We start from the raw sequence: 22,319 nt of genomic DNA, 5'->3' as shown, positions 1-22,319 counted from the left end.
GGGGGGGGCAGAGCTCCCGAGGCACCAGGGCGCACCTGGGGGGAGCCAGGAGCTGTTTCGAGATCCTCCGAGATCAGGAGGAAAGAGTCCAGAGAGAGCCGAGGACTGGCCGGGTGAGCACAGCGCTCTCGGTGAGCTCCTTCTCCCTATCACCCTCACATCAGTCCGGAACACTGGGTCGTTCGTCTTCCCATTTTACGGGCCAGAGACTGAGGGTGACCGAAAGTGTCTTGCTGGGGGCATATTGCCTGGGTCACTCACTCCCGAGCCAGCGTGTCTCCCCTCGCTGTGGAAGGCTGAGCAAGAACCTGAACCCAGAACTCTCCTTATTTGCTGGCCCCACATGATGCCTAAGAGAGCAACCGCGAAGCAGGTCTACTCGAGTCTGTTTGGTGGGGCTAGGGTCGCCAGCTCTAGGTTGGAGATTTTGTGAGTGTACCCTGGGGAGAGCCGGTGTGTGCTTCAAAACCTGGCAACTTCTCACAGCAGCTAGAGCTGATACAAAGAAAACTTGTCCTTCAGATATGCCCCACAGAAGGCCGGAGATGTAAAATGGCCATTTACTCAGAAGTGAGCTGTACTGCACACAGCAGGACATTTCCTAGTCAATATTCACAGCACTGGAATACTATTCTGGAATGAGCACATCACGGATCCCGGAGGTCCAAGCGGACTCCCAAAGAAGGAAATCTTTAAATTAAAGGGAGCCCTACACTTCAAAGCACTCTCATTTGGAAGACACACTGATGACAGTGCGACTAAATGCACTTACAATACAGTCCAGAGCATGTATATTCAGAAAAAAGTCCTACTCTTTTGTTTAGGACTGCATCCTTAGGCTGTTAAATCAGGGCATTCGGTCAGACACCCAGATCTTTCCAATGCTGTTGCTCTGAAGTTTGTTGAAATCTGTGGGGTTTCCCAACCATGTGTTTGGGATCCAAGCAGAGGCCTTTGTGTTCCAAGTCATCAGACCTAATTAACTGAGGCTGAGAGCTTCAGAATGGACTTGCTTGGACAAACATTCTCCCTGCAAGCCATGGCTCTTTCTACTTCCCACGATTTACACGGACTGGGATTCAGAGTATTGTCTTTCCAAACAATCCCAAGAGTCTGTTGCTGCAATTTGCCTGTGTGTAAAAGGACAGTCTCAGGGGGTTCTAGTGGATGCTCTTTTGACCAGGACACAAACCAAATAGCAGTGGAAATGCATGGGCTCCTCTCCCCACCCCCACCCTGCCAACTGAGATGAAACATTTGTTTCTCCCAGGCACTTATTCTGTGCTGATGGAGAAAACACACCCACAGGCACAGCGTTGGGGGCCCTTGCTGCAGCCACATTCTTCTTTGATGCACTTGCCTGAAGCCATGGGAAAGTATCCTTTCCCTGCATGTCTGATGTTTTCTCCTGCTCCAATCCATTCTTTATGGTTAACTTGGTACTCATCAGATGCTTTGGCCTTGGTTCCCCTTCCTTCCCATCACGCTCCCAAGAAGCAGTGCCAGAACAGAAGCCAAAGGGGACTTGGCTTCTCAGGAGGTCAGCTGAGAAATTCTGTGCAATGTCTTGCTAGCACCCACCCACTGTAATGAAATATGCTGAAATAAAACTGGTCCCAATCAACGCTCCCTCTAAGCTGTGAAGTCTTGTGAGCAAAAATTCTACTTTGTGAACTACAGGAATTGAAGTTGTGAGTGAGCGACTTGGCTGCTGCATAAATTAGTTTGCTCTGGAGCCTTCCTTCCTGAGCTAAGACAAAAATGTGAGAACTGGAAGCTAAAAAATTGTGAGCTAGATCACACTAACTCAGCTTAGAGGGAACACTGGTCCCAATTATGATAACCATTAATTAATTAATTAGTACCCCATATTTCTCTCCAGTGGAGAACCCAAGTGGCTTGCATCCTTCTCCTCTTCTCCCTTTGATCCTCACAACAACCCTGTGAGGTAGGTTAGCCTGAGAGAATGTGACTGGCCCAAGGTCACCCAGCAAGCTTCCATGGTTCCCAGATACTAGTCTGATATTCTTAACCACTATACCTATACTGGTAAAATCTCTGTCTGTCTATCACATCTTTAACCAACCTATGGGGGGGGGGGGGAGAACGGCCTAACATCACTCAATGAGCAAATGGAATTATTCAGAATGGATTTTGTAACTGTACCTGAATTTTAATTATACATTATTGTTCATTTTATGTGTTTTAATTGTATATTATTTATATTAGTATTGGAACTCACTTTGTATCTACTTTCGAAACAAAATAAACTAGGTGGGATTATTTCATAATATTGAGTCATATAACTGGGAGGAGATTAACTTCTTGCTGCACTAAATGCATTGTAAATGTGATTCCACACTGACTACAGCAGTAGATTGCTGCTACACTGCTGGCACTGCTTTTAGTAGTGCAGCATTACATAGTTAAAGAAGCTTTTTTCTTTTAAAACCCCCGGAGGGGATTTTTTACTGATTTTTTAAACACTACAAAAATTGAACAGAAAAAAGGGAAAGGGAAAGCCACATATAAGGGAGAAAGTAAAGAACCCACTACTAACTAAAAACCCAAGAGAGGAGATCTCCAACTAGCTTTTTATACTTCATTCAGACTTTTCATCTTTGTACTTCTTATGAACTGTGTCAATCTTTTAACCCTTTTAACCATCCTCAGTTACATTTAACCTCCATCATCCCCTAGAACCAAAGTTCTCAAAGGCACAATTCAGAGTCCTTCAGCCTTTACTTCTTCTTCTCTCTCATCCGCAGTTTGTAGGAATTTTTCGGGGCTGATGCCCCCTGCTCAGACAAAGAGTCCTTACCAGACGAACCAGTTTCCAGCTCTCCACTGGATTTATCGTCCTCTTCTTTTTTCTCGTCCTCTGGCCTTCCCAGCTGCTCCTTTAGAAACTCTTGAGCTTTAAGAACAGAGTCAATCTTGACCTTCTTCTCCTTGATCTTGAATATTACTCCTTCTGGAAACAGCCATTTATATCCAATTTCCCCGCGTTTGCGGGCTCAGGGCGGCTTACAACAATATGGCACTCAGTGCAATAAAACACAATAAAACATGTCGTTGAGTAGCAAGTCCACCTTTACATCTGCTACTGGGGCAAGTAGCTCACTCATAAGTTCTTTAAGAGTCTCTCTTCTTTGGCACCCCCTGGAAGCGCAGGACCATATTGGCCTTATCCATTTGCACTTGCAGCATCTGATCTTCCAAAGATACAGTTTTCTTTTCCAATTTTTGCACTTTTTTCCTCACTATCTGCGTTGTCTCAGCCATTTCCTTTACTTTCTCAGCATCCTGCTTCATTACTTGAATCAAATCCATTATTTGCGTTTGTTGAGCAGTAATGCTTGTTGTCACAACTTGCAGCTGCTTTTGTTGTGCAGTAATATTCACTGTTACAACAGACATCTGTTCTTTAAAGACATTGAGCTGTTCCAGCAGAGGGCGCATGACCTCTGTCATCGCCTTCATCATTTCACTGGTCATTTCTGGCTTCGGGGACTTTAGTTTCGCTTTTAAAAGTTTCTCTTTGTCTCTGTCCCTTGTCCCCGCCATCTTTTTCTCGTTTGTTTGCTTTTGCAATAAATTTTAAAGTCTCTGAATATGCGCTTATCTGTATAGCTCGATGGGTGAGTACTTCTGGGCAATTTCGTGTTTATTCTTCCACTCCCTCCCCCTTTTGCTCAATGATTTATGGGCATGGGAGGCGTCCCTCCCACCATTCACTTCTGGCATTTCGCCGCTTCGGGTAGGGAGTGTCTTTTCGTTTAAAAATCAGTTCTCATTTGACTCACGTTCATAGTTGGTCTTCTGACCCCTCTTCATTCATCATTTCAAATGCCTGATCTCCTGTGCTTGACCCAGCTAGCTTCACTTGTACCATCAGGTCTCTCGGCTGGACGGACCACTGGAGCAAGGGGGAGCCTCGATTCTCTGGCATTCGGCCAGAGAAGAGGCTACCCCCTCAAAGCTCCTTGGCCAGGTGCCATTCCCCGGGCTCCTGGGGGGGTTTACGAGCCTGCTCACCCCCTCCATCTGCCAGAGCACGGAGACACCCCCGGGAGGTCTGGGAGGTGAGTCTGTGAGCGTGCCGCCATCAACCGGAAGTCCCGTTAAAGAAGCTTTTTGATCAGCACCCTATCAGATGCTCAAAGAGAAGATCCAGTTCACTAGGATCTCTCCTTCTAAATGCCCATTCTTGACTATGTGACAAGATAAAGAGTATATCTGTACATGTGAAATGTCGCTAAGTCATCATGCACCAGGGAGTAGGAGCACGGGTGCTTCTAAGTCAGGCGGTGCTGTATAGCAAGGAATTCCAGCAACTTTAGCTTTAGAAGCAAATGTGTTAATTTTCATTCCACTAACCATGCCAGGTGGGATCTATAGAACCCAGACTACCATGCTGCAGTCTGAAAACAGAACCTCCATCAGAAAGGTGGCAGCAGAGCTGATCATTCTTGCACGACTCACACTGTTATGTGCTGTCACATCATGTCCAACTTATGGCAACCCTATGAATTGATTACCTCCAAAACATCCCACCAGTTTGCCCAGGTATTGAGTCAATCCATCTCATGTTACTGTCCTCAACTTTTCCTGTCCTTGAGAATACAAAAGCAAACGCTTGCTCCCCACCCCCCAATCTGAGTTATCACTAACCACCCTAGCTTGGAAGAAAATCTCTTCTAACCCCACATGTGGCGATCAGTCAGACATGGAGCAAAGTCCATCCATCAAGTTCTTTCACACAGGACGGTTGTATGGGGTCTTCAAGATGTACATTTCCCCCTGTGTTGGGTTTGAACATCACCCTGTTTGTGGTGGCTCAGAGTAAATGTAACTGAATTAGTAGCTGTAGTTCCATTAGTGACAAAACTCTGCTCTTCTCTGTTTCAGGCTGAATGCAACAGCCCCATGTGGTCCAGGAGAAACAGCTCTTACGACAACATCTACTGCTCTGATCTCCACAATGGTGAGCTTTGAAGCCCTTCCTAGCATAAGGCCACATTCAAGTAGATGATTTTTGTCTGGGAGGTCCAGGAGCTGTGGGATCCTAGAGCCATTGTCCACAGACCTTTGAAAGCTCCAATTAAATTTTATTTATGAAATATTTCCTATTAAAAATGCCCAGGGTGGTACACAACAGTTGGATGTCATCTCTTTTCACTGAATGCCATTTCTTTCTTCCCAGTCTATTCCTCAGATGCGAGTACGGCTCTGTCTAGCCTGGATTGTTTGTCCAGTATAGTGGATCGAATCTCTTCCTCGGCTCAGCCTGGGCTGCCCTTACAGGACATGGCTTCCCTCTCTCCCGGTGCCAGCCCTGAGTCCCAGCCAGGCACTCCGGAGACCCCTCATCCCAGGCTCATCTATCATGTACTATGAGTTGCCTGAAACTTGAGGACGTTGTTTGGGCATGTCAAGGCACTCCTAGCAGCCACCAGCAGAGAACTCTCCACTGGAACGCAAGGTCCTTGGAAAGCCGCTACCCCACAAATATGTATATAGGGGAGAAGTCACTTTAAACTGTGTACATTTGTGAATAGTTTTATAAGGGGATTAAAATGTATTTAATCAAGCCTCCATATTTTAATATTATATGTCATAAATATATATTGGTTTTAAATCGTATCACACTAAAATCTTAGTTATAAATTTGGAAGCAATAGACCCAGAGGAAGCTCTGACATGAATTTTTTTGGGGATTCTCCACCCTCCCCATAGAATTGGTTAAATTATATTTTTATATGTGTATTTTACCTCCTAATAAAGACTGGCTATGCTGGATTGTTATCTTTACCTGCCAAAAAACAGCCCATAGCATTAACCTTGTGCCAGCCAAGGCAAGGTAATCTGTTTTGGGGTGAATATTTTGGAATACTACAGAAGGACAGGGCTTTGCCAATTGTTTTATCTTTACATTTTTACAAATGGGAGTTCCTTTTTTTTTTTTTACCTTGGGCATCCTGAGTAGTTCATGACTTCCTAATCATTACACAAAATCCTTTAGAAATTAAGTAACACCAAACAGACTCAAAGTCTGCTTTCTTATTTCCATTCAGGTTTCCTCTCAGTACGAGCTAGCCTACTGAGTATGCAAATTTAATTCTGGCTTTTATTTTTACAGTCATACTTTCAATAAATTGCCTTTACTGAACACTTCTGGACTCATGTTTCTATTGAAGGAATGCAAAACCCTGGAAGACCCGTGGTACAACTTGCAAACATGAGCAGCTCTTCAATGTGATGTAGAAATTCTTTAAAGTCAGAGGGCTCTTAATATTTCAAAGCACTTTTGATCTCTGTGGAACTCAATGCCTGGGACATAACTTAAGCTCTGATCCTGTGAAAGGCATGTACATTAAGCTTTATGGAGGTGAACAGTTCTTCAGAAACCAGCTAAACATGCCTTGGCTAAGTGTTGGATGTAGACGGGTCAGTGTGTAAAATATGTCAGCTGCAAATATCTCAATTTATATGTGAAGTGTGATTCTTTTTCACTTGGGGGTGGGGAAAAACTACTGATATTGGTGCAAAAGCTCTCAATCTCTTCCCCAGTGCTTTTCCAATTCAGGCTACAGGTTTCAAATTTTGTACCACCTGCATCTGTAATCAGTAATTTTTATAATTTTATTTAAGCACCAAGCACCTCACGAACTCTAAATTAATGCTAAAAAGGCATCAAGAATATTAGTAGAGCATATCGACTGACTCAAGAGGGTCCCAGGTTCAGTCTCTGACATCTCCATCATAATTGTTCTCAGGTAACAGATGCTGGGAAAGACCCGTCTCTCAGGATGGAGCTGCTGCCAGTCAGGAAAATGACTCTGTTTCTTATGTTCAAAGCTGTGTGCAGACACACAAAAAAAATGGCCATTCATAATTCTACACCAGGAAGGGCGGGATACAAATCGAATTAAATAAAAATAAAATAAAATTAAAAGACTAACAATTAGAAGTGTAGAATAATGCCCTGAGGTGCCAAAAACATAACTGGCTCCAAAATAGTGTGGTCCTTTCCCCATTAACATAGTATGTTGCTTCTTTAGTGGCTGTTAGAAAGCAACTCATGATCTTGCTACATACATTAGGATACAGCAGTCAAAGTTATGCTTTTAGTCCTGAAATTTAGGACTGAATAGCACTTAATACACCATTAACCACAAGTAAAGGAGTGCTGGGGTAGGGCTGGGGTTGGGGACAAAACCACCATGGTAGTGTCTTATTTCCATGGAAAGTAAATATAGGTCAAATATTGACCAAGGTGTGAGCTACTTGTGGCACATTAATTTTCATTTGGATTAATTAATATAATGAAGTATTACAGGCTATTTATTCCTCTGGGGTCCAGGTAACAAATAAAACGAAGACTGAACTTTGCATACGTACAACTTGAATCTCCTTTTTGTCCTGACTTGTTACACTTTTCTATGTAAATTAATTTTTTTACCATAGTGCCTCAAGCAAATTGAAAATATCCATTGCAAGCTATTAGACAGTATCAGTAATTTAATTTTACTATTTGTTTACAATATTTCTTTCCCTGCTCAGCTTGAAGTCCTGAGGTAGCTGAATTAGTAGTGGCCAGCAACATTTTATGACATGAATGTTTCAGTTTGGGGCTGCGATGACCTTGGCCAATGACCTTTTTCGAAGCATGCAGTGTAACACTGACAAATCACATGCTCGAAACATACACCACTTTCTGGCTAGCTGGCATTTCAAGAGTCACAGTCAAGGTCAATGCCTCTTGTGTTTTGATTGGTGCAGGGTCTGCTCTGCATTGCTTAATATCCTGAAACAGCTGTAATGTTGAATCTCAACTGGAGGCACATTTGCTACCCAGCCAAGGTAACCAAGGTGTAACGCTGCAGAAGACTCCACATAAATATTGATATGACTGGCCACTTCCCCTCTGGCACTTTTTTGCTCATTTTTTTAAACACTGGGGAGAATTCCCAGGACAAATGACAGCTGTATCTGTACAGTAGCATCATGTGCTCTCAGTTCAAGCTTGGCCATTACACCAGCAACATTCTGGGAAAGGGCAGATATTTTCCCAGGATACTCTGTGCAGTGACACCTACAATCCAGTCATGTGGGCAGTATGCATATTGTACTGGCCTCTCTCTGCATTTTGCAGACTGGCCTAGCACAGGCAGGAATCTCCATGCATCTGCACTGTGGGCATTAACTGTACACTGGGTCTCTTTGGAGCTCTCGCTGGGATCCAGTAGATCAAGAGCACATGCACAGTTAGGCTTTCCAATTATGGGTATTGGAAAGCAAGCATTCCCAGGGTAATTGCTGCAGGACATTAGGAGTGTCTTGAACCAGCAGTAGAACATCTCCTTATTGTAATAGCTTGGGGGGGGGCAGCTACCTGCCCTATTCTGCAGTTCAGGGCCACCACAGCAACAATCTGCTCAGCAGAGGTCAGGTGACTGAGGGAGCCTGTAGAGATCTACTTGGCTCAGTAAAGCTGCAAGCTTAGTTTGAAAAGTGACAAAGACTTCCAGGTAAGGCTTTTTTTAATGGTTCCTCTGTACAGGCTTTCTGTCTATTTGTCTTATTCCACTTACATCCTACAAGAATTAGGTCCAATCATCTGGCCATTCTTGCATTGTGTTTTATATGCTATTTCCAACATGGGTATTAATTAATACTATGCCTAAAAAAGAAAGATGCGAAGAAGCCCAAACAAGGAATGCTGTCCAGTTTGGTAATCTGGAAACTTGTGCCCTCACGTATCACCCTAAAATGATTGAAGCCAGAAGTTATAAGATGATGCATTTTGAACTTGTCATTCTCTGGAGCTCAAATCATTCTTCCCCTTCTCTTTCTTTTCCCTCACAACTAGTAAATAAAAAGAAAAGAATCGTGTATATGTGATGTCTTGACTTGTAGCTCAATGTTCTGAAAATATTCTCTAATTCAACAGTTGTGTGCAAATATAGCTACTATATATATTAACTCCTCTTGCTTGAAGGGTAAGTAAGTACCTGTTTAGGCAGCTCTGGGAATAATTTTAAGTTTAAGAAGCAGTATGAACAATTGCTGTTACTCTTTGGCTACTGAGGGAAATCTTCAGGACCATAAAATCTCTGTTCATTTAATTGTGGGTGCTAAAACCCAATATTCATTATTCAAGTTAGGATATGGTACATACAACTAAATCCACAGTCACTGCTCTAGAAAGAATGTTACTGCTAATGATAAGGTGGGGCATGACTATGATCAGCTAACACCTGTTCTTTTTCCCCAGTCCATATTCTAATTAATGCTTCGAGACTGAGGTGGCAAGGAGCTCATCATTTGCTCATTTTCCTGACAGTCTTAGACTCATTTACTTCCCCTAATTTAATTAGAATGTTGGAGATATCAGGCCTAAAGTATCTCCTGGGACTATTTTTCTGGTCTCAGGAGAAAAAAAACTGATTTAATTTCACAATTTGATTCCAGGAGCATGCTGACTTCTAGATACTTCTGTTTATTTGTATGAGCCTTTCCAGGTAATCATTCATTAAGTAACATACGTATGCACAATAGCTGTGTGATGCAGTTGTTGCCAGCAACCTAACGTCTTTTACACAGCTGGCACATGCTGTTCTTTCATAAGATCCCTTCTAGCAGCTAATGGAGCTGCTGCATTCTACTTGTGCTGTTTGTTTAAGTGTCACAGGCATCTATTGGCTGATGCCGATGACATCACCAGTGGCAACTGACATACTCCTCTTTTTTCTGTGGTAATGCCAATTTAGGATCGTTTATAAAGAAGCGGTATATTTAAAATGTATTTTTCTGGCTGTTTTAGAGGCTGAGTGCTCTCCACTGTACCACTCCACCGGTAATAAACATGCAGGCTTTTAGCATTAGAAACTTCCAGGGGTTTCAAGGGAAACTTCCAAGCCACTTTCAATGATGCTTCCTGCCTATATGGTACTCCTCACACAGGCCCTGCCTTTGTACCCATCAGCTGTATGATTTGATGAGGAACCAGCATATTGATTTCCTGAACATAAATGCCATGTGACTGTGTTCTCCCCTTCTTATTTCTTAACTGAGGCTGCGATCACACGCACCTTTCGATCTGACATAGGTGTGAATGCCTGATGGATCTAAAGACAGCGATAACACAGCAACATCTGGGAAGCATCCCACAGTCATCAGCAACCCATGCTGCTCTTCCATGGAAGCGGAGTTAGAAGATACCGGGGAAAGTCCAGTAGTAAATGGGTTGCTACAGGCCACGGATGGACTTTCCCCTGTCTGATAGCTCAAGCATGTTCTCATGCCGTCGGGATGGTCTGATCAGGCCATCCTGACTCTGTGCCATTGGTTCCCCCCCCCCTTTGCAGCATGCACATCATTGCATACTCCATAGGGGGCCCTCAGTGTGGAGCTACGAATCCTCGTTTATGCGCAAGGGAAACAAACAGCAAAAAAATAAAAACCTGACTCACCCGCAGTTGCATCTGATCATACAATGACCGGCTAAGCCTGCAGCTTCAAAGGGCTGTGTGATCTTGCAACTGCATGTCAAATTCCTCTGGAGGAAATAGCCTCTTTTCCCCTCCGCTTCAACTGGTACATATGACTGCCGCCTGATTGTAACACTCTAAGTCAGAGATCACCAACTTTTTCTTTAATGAGCACTACTTCAGAGTAATGGAAAGTATTCCATGCTACCCCATGCCCCTGCAGTATGTTGCTGAGTTTTATTCTATCCTAGGAACAGATTGTGGATTAGGAAGAGCACCAGAAATGAAGCTATTAGCTAAACAGCACAAAAGAAAATCTTAGGAAATCAAAGTTTTAACAAATTCTACAGCAGATCTTTTCTTTGGTCTTCTAGGGGATACATGAGCAGCACTCAGTGTTCTATTGTGTAGCTCATGAGCTACCCCTTGGAGACTGCTTTTCTAAGCAGTTCCAGTACCTTTCAGACTTACATAGAAACAGAATTTGGTTAGGTGTGGCTTTACTTGTCACATTGCTACACTTCTTGCAACCAGATCCTCGGCATATTTAAATGGATGCAAGTCCCACTTGAAAGTTGCTTGTGTGTGTGTGTCCCATTTTGCTGATTGTACTAGTTCACTTTGTGTAATACACCTTGAATGAGAAAGGATGACTATAAGTAATGTGTGGGAATATTTGGGTGAGTTGGGAAGACAATATTTGTGGGCTTTTGGTATCTGCTGGCACAAGGATTGATCACATCTTATCTTTGGGTGGGTTACTGTGTCTTTGATTAGTTATTGTTGGGAAAATAGCAGAGCACCAAAAATACACAGTGTAATAAAAGGCAGCACATAGTCTGTGTGGTTGGTTATAAAGAAAACTTTACTAAAGGGAAGGGTGACGCTTGGATGTAAAACAAAGAATAAACAGTCTAACTAGCTACACTCCATCTTGGCTAAAACCCTAATGGTTTTCAGAACAAAGAAACAGAAAGTACCACTCAACGCCTCCTAACTGAGTATGTGACAAACACCATGTAACTTTCTCTGAATGATCGATTAACCAATAAAAAATCTTGGTTTACTTCATGAAGACTATTACCTCTTCTTTCTCTGGCCTGAAGAACTTCACAATGTCTAATTGGTTCTATGCTAATTAACGGCTTGTTGTAAACACAAACAACAGACTAACCCTTTCATGACTGAAGTGAGGACACTTGCTTCTTCCAAGGGATCTTTTTTGGCAGTTCTATGTAGAAACAGGATGAGGAAATCGTGAAGTAGGACCACAGTTGATGGAAGAGACTTGTTGGGTTTGATAGTGAGATATTGAAAGAACGGTATTTAGCAGAGATAATATAACCCAGGAGAGCCTGAGTAAAATAATTCAGACTGAGAGTCCATGTGTGATTAAAATATAAAGTTTTTACTAAATTCTAGCATGGGGAAGGGTAACTGGGATGAAAATAACAACAGAGCTAAGTAGGCTACATCCTTACTCTACAAAGACAAAACTAGAAGAAAGTTATGGCTTCTCTCTCTTCTTCTTCTTCTTCAGAACAGCAAACAAAGACGGGAAGAGAAGCCATAAAATGGTAATACACCTTGACACTTTAGTTCCAATCAAACTCCTAGATCAGGGAGAAAGTTCCCGGGCTTGCTACATCTAAAGAACATTGGTTACATGAGAAACATGTCACTTCCTGTGAGTAACATAAACAAACATTTAACCCCAGACATACTGAGTGTTTTCAACTTGTAATATTCAACAAGACTGTTTAATGAAAGGTGACTGTTGTGAAGCAAATCAAGATGGTGAGGGGAGCAGAAAGAAGGGTAGTAGCTGTGAAGAGCTATGAACGGCCTACACATCTGTAAGCAAGAATCCTGATGACCTCTCTTGGTGCTTGCTACCTGCCCCTTCTACAGCACAGGGATTTCTCACACATTTATTAGCACAGTAAAAGAAATGTCTGAAGGTTGAAACCTGAAACTATCATGCCAGTAGTTTTAACAACGAGTCTTGGCTTCACCGTGCTACGAGTTGTTTGGTGGTCACATAAAGTACTTGTAGGCTTCCCGCACACAAAAGCCTAAATGTAAGACAATATTGTACAACTCAAATTGGTTAAAACTTTGCAGACAGAACATTAATAGCCATTACATTTGTATAATGGGCTTTTGTCAAAGTGACTTCGTAGAATGAGATGAGGGCTTGTGTATTTTCTTTTGCATAAAAACAGCCAGAAATAGAGAGGGACAGCAGGCTTTCCCCCAGGTGGCTGCTTGTGACTGTGAATGTGTTTTTGTTTAGCTTGCAGCTTCTTCTGAGAATTTTTATTTTTTCACCTGCAGATTCCATGTTTCTAACTCTGAGGGTGTTGGCACAAGTTAGAAAACATCAGGAGAATAGTCTGATATGAGATCAGTCTAAAAATATCTAACTCTTTAACTGCTTCATGCTTTTATATCAATTTTCTTTTTTGAATGGTTAACATTAGGGTTTTTCTGTGTGAGGATGATATTCTGGAATAAAAACATCATAGCAATATCCAGGTCTGGTGCAAATGTGCCGGAGAGGAAGTGCTCTGGGGACCACTCTCTCCAAATATTATTTAAAAATGTCTTTTAGGTATATTTCTTTTCTAAACTGCTACTCTTGCATGATATTATTTGTACATATTGGAAATATTTGGCATTAACTGATTAATCAATAAAAATCCTCAGGTTTTCTCTTCAACATGTTAGACAAAATTAAACTCGGTAATTCTTTATTTTTCTCAGTAATATTATAATTTCCAACAATTTTTTTGCATAACTTAACATTGGATGATAGGCAGGGCAGGATAGGCAGGATAGTATGATAAGTAAACTCACTACTGTTCTAACATCTTGGTTAGTTGTTAACAAAACTATTACATCTTGAAATTTAGTTTATCGCAATACCTATGGACATTGATGGTCACAATAAGAAAACAGTTGGATTCTGGTATGTTTTATAGTTGTCATCTGTTGTACTTAGCAGAAGTTGCCACTGAGGTCAATGGTAACATCACTGGCAAAGCAAGCCTGTTATTTTAATCATGATGACAGAAAAGGACACCTGCTGGTAAAATCTAGCATTACCATTTATTTCAGAGGATACTGTGTGTTCACAACTTGGTTGCACAGGGGCTCATGTTAGACGTGAATGGCATGAGCTACCTCCAGTATTTATACTGATAAAAATGTTATTTAACTTGGTGGCTGATCTTGCTAAAATTTATTTTTAAAAACCTATGAAAAATGCTGCTGTTGTAATCAATGCAACACCTCTTTCTTCCACTTTTGGGGGGGATTGTTGTAGGGCACAGTCCTGTTGGAAGGCTGTATCTGAAAAGCTCCTGAAATGTTTAGATCTTTTTTTATTACCTTGGTCTTTTGTGGTAATTATACAAAATAAACTCCAAACTATAACCCTTAATATATTAATGGCAGCCTGTATGGTTTTTGACAGGTTTTTTTGGGAAAGAATGCAAATTCTAGCCCAAGAAGAGGGGAGTAGTTGGGGAAAATCCAGGAATTTTATGCATTGATTAGGCCCACTACTTTACAATATGCTCAAGATGTTTATCACTTGGGTTGTCCATGGAATAAGTAACTGTGAATTATGTTGGCCGGAAGCGGGGCAGCCGGAAGTGGGGGGTGGGGCTTCATCATGTGAAGACTTGTACAATGATTTTATTCTATGCAAAAATATTACATGTAAAAACAATTTGGCTGACCTTGAGTCTTGTGATAATTTTGTCATGCTGTTTGTGCAATTTCAAGGAATGAAACAAGTCGAGTCCTTCACGTTGTTTGGTTGGTGGTTTTTGCTTGGTTGCCATTTGAGGACTGACAGCGCAGTCCTGAGTGGGCCTTCTTCAAATCCTATTGAAGTGTACTCAATGGGGGCTTTCTTCCAGCAAAGTGTCCTTAGGGTTGCACTGTGAAACACACATTGTCCTCTGTTGGAACTTTACCACACCATTTTTCACACCATGGAGATAGAAATAATCTCCACACAGAAAAATTAGAAGTTACCATGCTGAAGGAAATATGGTTTCACACCTGTGTTTCACATGCCTGACTGTACAGAAAATAGCATGGTAAAGTCCTAATGTGAGACTATATCAACAAGAACTTTACTTAGACTGCAGTCTAAGCATGGAAGCGTGGAAGGCGTGGAAGGCGCATGCGCGGTGGAGCCTCAAGGGACAGAACCGAAAGCTGCACCGAAAAGCACTCCGACCGCCAGAGAGGCCCGCTGTACCACCACTGGAGGAAAGAAGTCAGTAGAAGCCGTGCCGACGAGCGACGAGCTGTCCCAGAACGTCCCTCCACTGGGTGCTGTTAGGACAGTCCCCACCCCTGCATATATATGTGGCCTTAGGTAAGGGATAACAGTTAACTGTAGAGCCACTCAGAGACTCCCTGTGGGGGGTTTGAGCGGGGTAGCAAGTTGAAAGTTAAATAAATAAATAAAATAAATAAGAACACTTTCCCCACTGAATAAAATGGTACTTACTTCTAAGTAGACCTGATTGGGTTTTCTCCCTTAATCCTGCATTTATCTTTATATTGTTGGAGGTATCTATTCTAGAATCTATTTTCAGTTCCAGGTCTCAGTCCTGGAACATCTCAAATAGTTATAAAACTTTGATAACATGAAGAGTTCCTTTCCCTCACTACTGAATAACCACAGCCAGTTCTTCCCCAAGCACATGGGAACTGGAAGAGCTTCCAGATCAGGAACCGAGACTTCTGCATATGTTTGAACTCTGGCACATTTCACTTTAGAAATTAAGATCTACTGTATTGTTATGCTAAGGACTTCAGTTTTTTTTAAGAGCAGGTGGTGGCTGGTATGTTAGACTTGTGTCTAGAAGATCTGGGTGCAAATATCCACTCTGCCATCAAGTTTGTTGAGCGACCCTAAACCAGCACATTCTCACAGCATCACCTACCTCACAGGTTACTCTGAGGTTAAATGGCAAAGGAGGAAAATGCCATGCATGCTGCTGTTTGGAGAAAAGGCAGGATAAACTTGTGCCAGATAGGACTCATATATCATGCTTGAAAAAATGGATATGTTAGCTAATTATTAAAAGGAAGCTAGTTTAGCCTATTTAAACATAACTGAAAAGTTGTACAGGGCTAATTCAACGAAATTCTCAGGAATAAAATACAATATTTGCTTTATTTGTGCTTCTAACAATTAAAGATAATCAAACAGTGCTGTGCTTGCTTTGTGCCTCTAGGTGGCTCTCATAACATGTTGAATTATTTAGACAGGGGCTGGAGTTTTTGGCTTTGCCCAGTGTAAATCCATTTGGAAGTGTTTTGAGTCCACAGCTTCTACCAGCAATAACGAAAGGATCTAAGGCTGCCCTCCACAAACTGCTCAAGCCAGAATCATTGGATTTAAGACAGTTTATCCCACTCCTATAAACATTTGCAGTCATAAAAGGTAGTTGCAAATTATGCTCTTTGCATCAGGATGGCTATCCAGCTAACCTCAGTGGAATTAAAATACTCCATTTTAACTTTATCATGAATTGAGCCTTAATAAATCTTCAGAATAGCTTTTTAAACTATAGACAGGGGCAAACTGGAATCATTTGAGTATGAAACTTGGTCATGTGGTACCAAAGAACACTGATATAATATGCCTCAGTTTGGCTCTCGTTGATTCTTTACCTTGTGCTTCCTCTTAATTTTTTCTCCAGCTTTGTAAACAAAAGGATTTCCATATTTTACCTCTGCTCTCTGCCTTATAAGGGACATGTGTGCTTGATATAGTGCTGGTGAGACATTTGATTATTTACAGGGATTTATATTCTTAAAGGCAGAATGCCACTTTTCTTCTTCTTTTTGGTTCCAGCAGGCTTCACACATTGCTGACTACTCAGGTTGGGCCTGAGGTCTTCACCCTCTGTCAAATGTAACAAACTTACATATTGGCTGTTGGTTCTCCCCAGTTCCTGCATGTATAGTGCCCAACTGGGATCAGGACCATGGTGCATGTGGAGAAAGTGCTTCAGTCTTCACTTCTGCACCATCTTTCCAACTGGAAGCTTCCAAGGGGTGATTTAGGGGGAAACTCATCGTAAGACTAAGGAAAGCCTAACACCGACAAATCTAAAGTCATTTTTCTGACAAAGCCATTTTCAAAAGAGAAATGGAGTGAAACTTTCCACTGTTCCATCCAGCCAAAAACCAATATAGATATTGGCTAGGACTCAAGATCAAAACCCTGAAGTTTGGAGTCTAGAGCTCTTGCAAACAAACCACTCTGAGCTACGCTAACAACAGGAATCACTGCCCAAAGCCCCTAACAAGGGAAGTGGGATCTTTTTGAGACTTGGAATAAGGAAAATGTTAGTTTTATATACGTACATCTCTAATACACCTTAAAAATTTCAACAAGCATCTTGAGGAGATGGACAGAGAAATGTAGTGGGAAAAGAAACCTCACTTAAACCATCACAATAGCTTAATTGCGGCTCAGTTTTCCTATCAGAAATCAGACGGGCTCTCTGGGAAGCAAGAAAAGGTTAATGAATAGCAGGATTCACAATGCCAACTTACCTAAGCATCAGGAACCGAACCAGAGAGAGAGAAACCTTTGCCAGCTGAGATAGATTTCCAAAGAGTTCTAAAGGGAAACCTGTAATTTCCCACAGAATGGGGAAATAAAATAAAAGTTTCTTTTCCATAAGAAAGGAATTTAGGTTTCAATAAAAGTCTTCATGATGGAGTTGATGATGGAGTTTGAATAGCAAAGTGGGAGAACGTTTTTCACCAGATTTCAACATTGACCCAAGCAGAATGGCACACAGGCCTCTTTCTCTGCTTTCTTTGGTTGAAATTGCTTGGTGATATATTTTGAATGCTACTTACATGTAACCATGAATCATGAAGCTATGCTATGCCATACAGATTAATGCTATACATCTATACACGCTTGCATATAATACATGCTTATGTTATTAGGGCTGCCAAGCCGCGGCGGGGGATCTGCACGTCTTCACAGGATCCCTGCCGCGGGGGACAGCGATACGCGTTGCACCGCCGTCGCCAGGATGTGACGCTACGCGTTGCTCTGGCAACGGGACTCCAAATCCTGTTGGGAAGTTGAATGAATATGCTAAAGCAGAACTGATATTGTTGTATGAAAAAGAAATATCTAAACGAAACAGTTACTCCGGGGAAGTTCGTCCTTCACTTCTTCATGACGTCTTGCTTGTTCATCTAGATTGAAAAAAGAAAAAGATTAAACATCATGGAATGATTATTCTGTTATTGTTCTTATAGTATTTTGTATTGGTTGCACTGTTGCAGTATTCTTGTATGTAGCACGATTGTCATACTGCTACCCCCTTGTTTGTTAACTGCTTTCTGTTTTATTTACTTTCAGCTGAGGTGATTTAGCTGAGAGGGTACTGTGTGGGGGGACTGTGTTTGGGAGTGTATGGGTGAGTTGTGAGTTGTTGCAGAGTCCTGGCTGCTTGAGATAGGGTGTGAAATTGAGTGCCTGGGTGAATTTGAACAGCTGCTGGCCGCACCCTCTGCTGGGGGAAGCTTCTATTTAAAGCAGCACCTTGCCAGAGGCACGAGCCAAAGGGCTCTTGGCCTGTGGCTCTTAGGCTAGGGACTCTTAGCCTAGGGACTCTGTAAGAAGCCCAGGAAGAGCCAGAAAGCCACTCGTCTCCTTGGGTTCCCAGTAAGGTAAGTAGACTTCTACAAGGAGAACCACATAAATACAAAGGGTTTTAAAAGGGAGATTATATATAATTATTATTTTTAAAGCAATTATGAAGCCAGAATGCCAGCAGGGAGTTGGGAGCTATCCAGTGTTTTTCTTTTTTTATTTTTAAGCCCCCGGAGGGGATTTGTTATTGCATTTTTATAACACTACAAACTACAACAGAAAATGGGAGGGGGAACTACATTCATAGGATAAAGAAAGATACCCACTACTGACTAAAAACACAAGAGAGGAGATCATCCCACCAGTTTAACCATCCATTTAGTCTTAATCCCGTTAATCTTACTATCAACTGAGTCAAGTTTAACATTATCTTTTTCAAATCTTAAGTTTAACTGTCCTACAGAAACACCCCAAAGCATCTCACCTCAACATTTTTAAAAGGCACAATTCAGAGTCCTTCAGCCTTTACTTCTCCTTGCCTAGTCTCTTCCGAAGCTTATAAGGACTTTTAGGGGCTGCCGCCCCTTTCTCTGATAGAGTCCTCCCCGGAGGATTCCGAGTCCAGCTCACCATTGGACTTACTGTGTTTCCCTTTTTCTCCTTCCTTCTCTGGCCCTCCCATCTGGACTCTTAAAAATTCCCGTGCTTTCTGGACAGAGTCAATCTTTTCTTTTTTATCCTTGATTTTGAAGATCATGCCTTCTGGTGTTAGCCATCTGTATCAAATTGTGTTTGTCTGGAGAAAAAGAATTAAATCTTTGTACTTCTTTCTCCTTTGTCTTATTTCAAATGGAATGTCTTTTAGGCTTCTGATAGCATTATCTCCAACTTTCAAAGGAGCTCCAGATGCCGCTTTCAAGATTGCATCCCTCACACATCTCTTCAAGAATCTTATCACTATTTCCCCAGGCAGATTGTTTTTCTTTATATATCCTGAATAGGACCTGTAGACCACATCCATATCGCTCAGCAAAGATTCCGCCTTCATCTCTGTCACTGGGGCCAATACTTCACTCATTAGTTCCTTAAGATTCTCTCCCTTTGTCTCTGGCAAGCCCTGGAAGCGAAGGATCATATTAGCCTTTTCAATTTGTAACTGTAGCAGTTGATCTTCTGTAGAAACTTGCTTCTTTCCCAGCTTTTGAACTTTCTTTTTCACCTTTTGTGCAGTGGCGTCCACTTCTTTCACCTTTTCAGCCATTTCATTCCTCATTTTAAGTGCCTCGGTTATCTGTGTCTGCTGTGTGGTGATGCACTGAGTCATTTTCGACATCTGATCCTTGAGGTTACTCATTTGGTCCAGTAGAGGGTGCATGGATTCTGCCAAAGTATTTGCCAGCTCGTTAGCTCCTTCCGGTTTAGGGCTCTCTGTTAGTTTCGATTGTGAAAGTTTCTCTTTCTCCATCCTCTTCCCCACCATCTTTCTCAGTTGTTTACTTTGAAAAATATTTTGAAAGTCTCTGAATATGCGCTCAAACGCCTGAACTCGCCTTGGTAAGTATTTCTTAACAGTTATGCATGCCTTCTCTTCTGCTCCCCCCCCCTCGATTCGCTCAAAAGTTCGTGCGGTTAGGAGGCGTCCCTCCCCCGCCCACTTCACTTTCCGCTTTTCAACATGGGGTAGGGAGCTTTCTTTTTCTCTTTAACCATCATTTCGCTCAGTCAGACTCACGTTCATATCTGGTCTTCCGACCCCGCTTTACTTCATTTTTATCCGCTAGATCTCCTACGCTTGCCCCGGTCAGCGTCACTAGGTCCCATTCAGGCACTGTGCAGGAAGGACCATTGGGACGGAGAAGCACCTCAATTCACCCACAACGCGTAGGCAAAGAGGTGACTTCTCATAAGTCCCCTGGTTAGGAGCCTTCTGCCAGGCTCCCTGGGGGGATAACAGGCCAGTGCTCCCCCTCCTTCCCGCTGTGCACAGACCTCATCCCTGGGAGGTCCGGGGGATGCATCTGTCTAGCGTGCCACCATCAACTAGAAGGCCAGGGTTTTTCATGGAGTGTCACATGTATGACTATCTGCCCACTGGACAGAAGTCTTAGGTGTGTACTCGGTGCAAGGAGCTCCTGGTTCTCAGGGAACGCGTTTGCTCCCTTGAGGCCAAGGTGGCAGACCTGGAGAAGCAGAGACAGTCAGGCGCATGGAGAAGACTCTCAGGGACTTGTTAGATATGTCCCACTCTGAATATGGCAGCCCCGCTGCTGTCAGGGAGCATGAGGGTCGAGAGGAAAGAAGATGATGAAGGAGAAGAGATTGGATATATACCCTGCCCTTCACTACCCAAAGGAGTCTCAGAGCGGCTTACAAACTCCTTTCCGTTCCCCTCCCCACAACAGACACCCTGTGAGGTAGGTGGGGCTGAGAGAACTCTGACAGAAACGGCTCTTTTTTCAAGAACAGTTGTGCCAGAATTATGGCTTTCCCAGTGTCATCCAGCCAGGTGCAAGTGGAGAAGTGGGGAATCAAACCTGGTTCTCCCAGATTAGAGTCTGCGCACTTAACCACTACACCAAACTGGCTCTCTAGTCTAGTCTAGAAACAGGGCACCGTGCTGCAGATAAGGGGAATGTGCCCTCAGAAGGGACCTCTTCTTCAGCTGGTGAACAGGTGTCCTTTCGCACCAAGGAACCATCCCTTGGCAGGGAGGGAGGGGGGCTCTTAGTAGTTGGTGATTCAATCCTTAGGCAGGTAGACAGCTGGGTGGCAAATCCATGTACTGACCGTATGGTGACTTGCCTGCCTGGTGCGAAGGTAGCAAGCATTACACGTGTTCTAGATAGGCTGGTAGATAGTGCTGGGGAGAACCCAGTGGTCATGGTACATGTTGGCACCAACGATGTGGGGAAATGCAGTCATGAGGTCCTGGAGGAAAAATTTAGGCTGCTAGGCAGGAAACTCAAGGCCAGGACCTCCAAGGTAGCCTTCTCAGAAATGCTACCTGTTCCAGAAGTGCTACCTGTGATCAGGCAGGCAAAAAGGGAATATGAGGAGCATATTGCAAAAAAAAAAAAAGGTCAACAATAAAACTTTATTCAAATACATTAGAAGCAGTAAACCAGCCAGGGAGGCAGTGGGGCTCTTGGATGACCAAGGGGTAAAAGGAGTAGTGAAGGATGATATGGAAATGGCTGAGAAGCTGAATGCATTTTTTGCCTCTGTTTTTACTGTGGAAGATGAGAAGTGCTTGCCCACTCCAGAACCGCTGATTTCGGGAGGGGTGTTGAAAGACCTAAGTCAGATTGAGGTGATGAGAGAGGAGGTCCTATGACTCATAGACAACTTAAAAACTGATAAATCAGTAGGCCCGGATGGCATACATCCAAGAGTTCTGAAAGAACTCAAATGAGAACTTGTGGATCTCCTGACAACAAATATGTAATCGTTCATTAAAATCTGCCTCCATTCCTGAGGACTGGAAGGTAGCTAATGTCACTCCCATCTTTAAAAAGGGTTCAAGAGGAGATCCGGGAAATTACAGGCCAGTCAGTCTGACATCGATACTGGGTAAGTTGCAGAATCGAGAAACCTTTATTTATTAAGAAAATGTATTTAGGAAATGTATTTCTTTATTTAGAAAATGTATTGATTTTCAAAATGTATATGGCATATCTCCTGACACCTGCTCGATTAAGCTAGACAAAGCTAAGGGTGAAACACTGGCCTGAGCATGTTAGTCAATAGTCACAATGCAGTTATTGTAATGTAACATGGTTTCCTTCCACATATCATGATTCAGAAAAGTTGCCTCAATTTTGCATGTGCTATTCTATCACCACCTGATTCTTCAGCATCCCATTGAATAATTGGCTGTCTCTTTCTATAGACAGTTTAACAGCATCCACTAGTTAGAACAGATTTGGGTCACACTGGAGACTGTTGCAAGATTCACTTTATTCACTTCTTCCGTTTTAAACTATTTTATTATTGAAAATTTCAAAATACAAACATTAACAATAACGATACAAAATGCATATAGAATGGGCAGCTCTTCAGTATCTCAGACTAAGGAGACCAGAACAATCCCCAAGCAATTTCCAGAACAACAGTCTTCATCAGGTGCCCACCAACAGCCTATGTGCTAGTGGCAAAGAGACACTTGT

General features: G+C 42.6%; 1 protein-coding gene across 1 annotated transcript in view; it reads left to right on the top strand.

Annotated features, from left to right (window-relative positions):
* Positions 1-5,823, top strand: part of MYF5 (myogenic factor 5) — a 6,452-nt gene extending 629 nt beyond the window's left edge. Inside the window, exons 2-3 of the mRNA XM_015418892.1 lie at positions 4,912-4,987; positions 5,207-5,823. Of these exons, the coding sequence (XP_015274378.1) occupies positions 4,912-4,987; positions 5,207-5,400 (270 nt within the window). The 3' untranslated portion in view covers positions 5,401-5,823. The remainder of the gene's footprint in view (positions 1-4,911; positions 4,988-5,206) is intronic.
* The last annotated feature ends 16,496 nt before the right edge of the window (positions 5,824-22,319 follow it).

Source organism: Gekko japonicus, unplaced genomic scaffold, assembly GCF_001447785.1.
Source record: "Gekko japonicus isolate JY-2015 unplaced genomic scaffold, Gekko_japonicus_V1.1 scaffold1936, whole genome shotgun sequence".
Lineage (NCBI taxonomy): Eukaryota > Metazoa > Chordata > Lepidosauria > Squamata > Gekkonidae > Gekko > Gekko japonicus.
The sequence above is the reverse complement of the archived record's forward strand: the minus strand, read 5'-3'. Positions and strand labels throughout refer to the sequence as shown.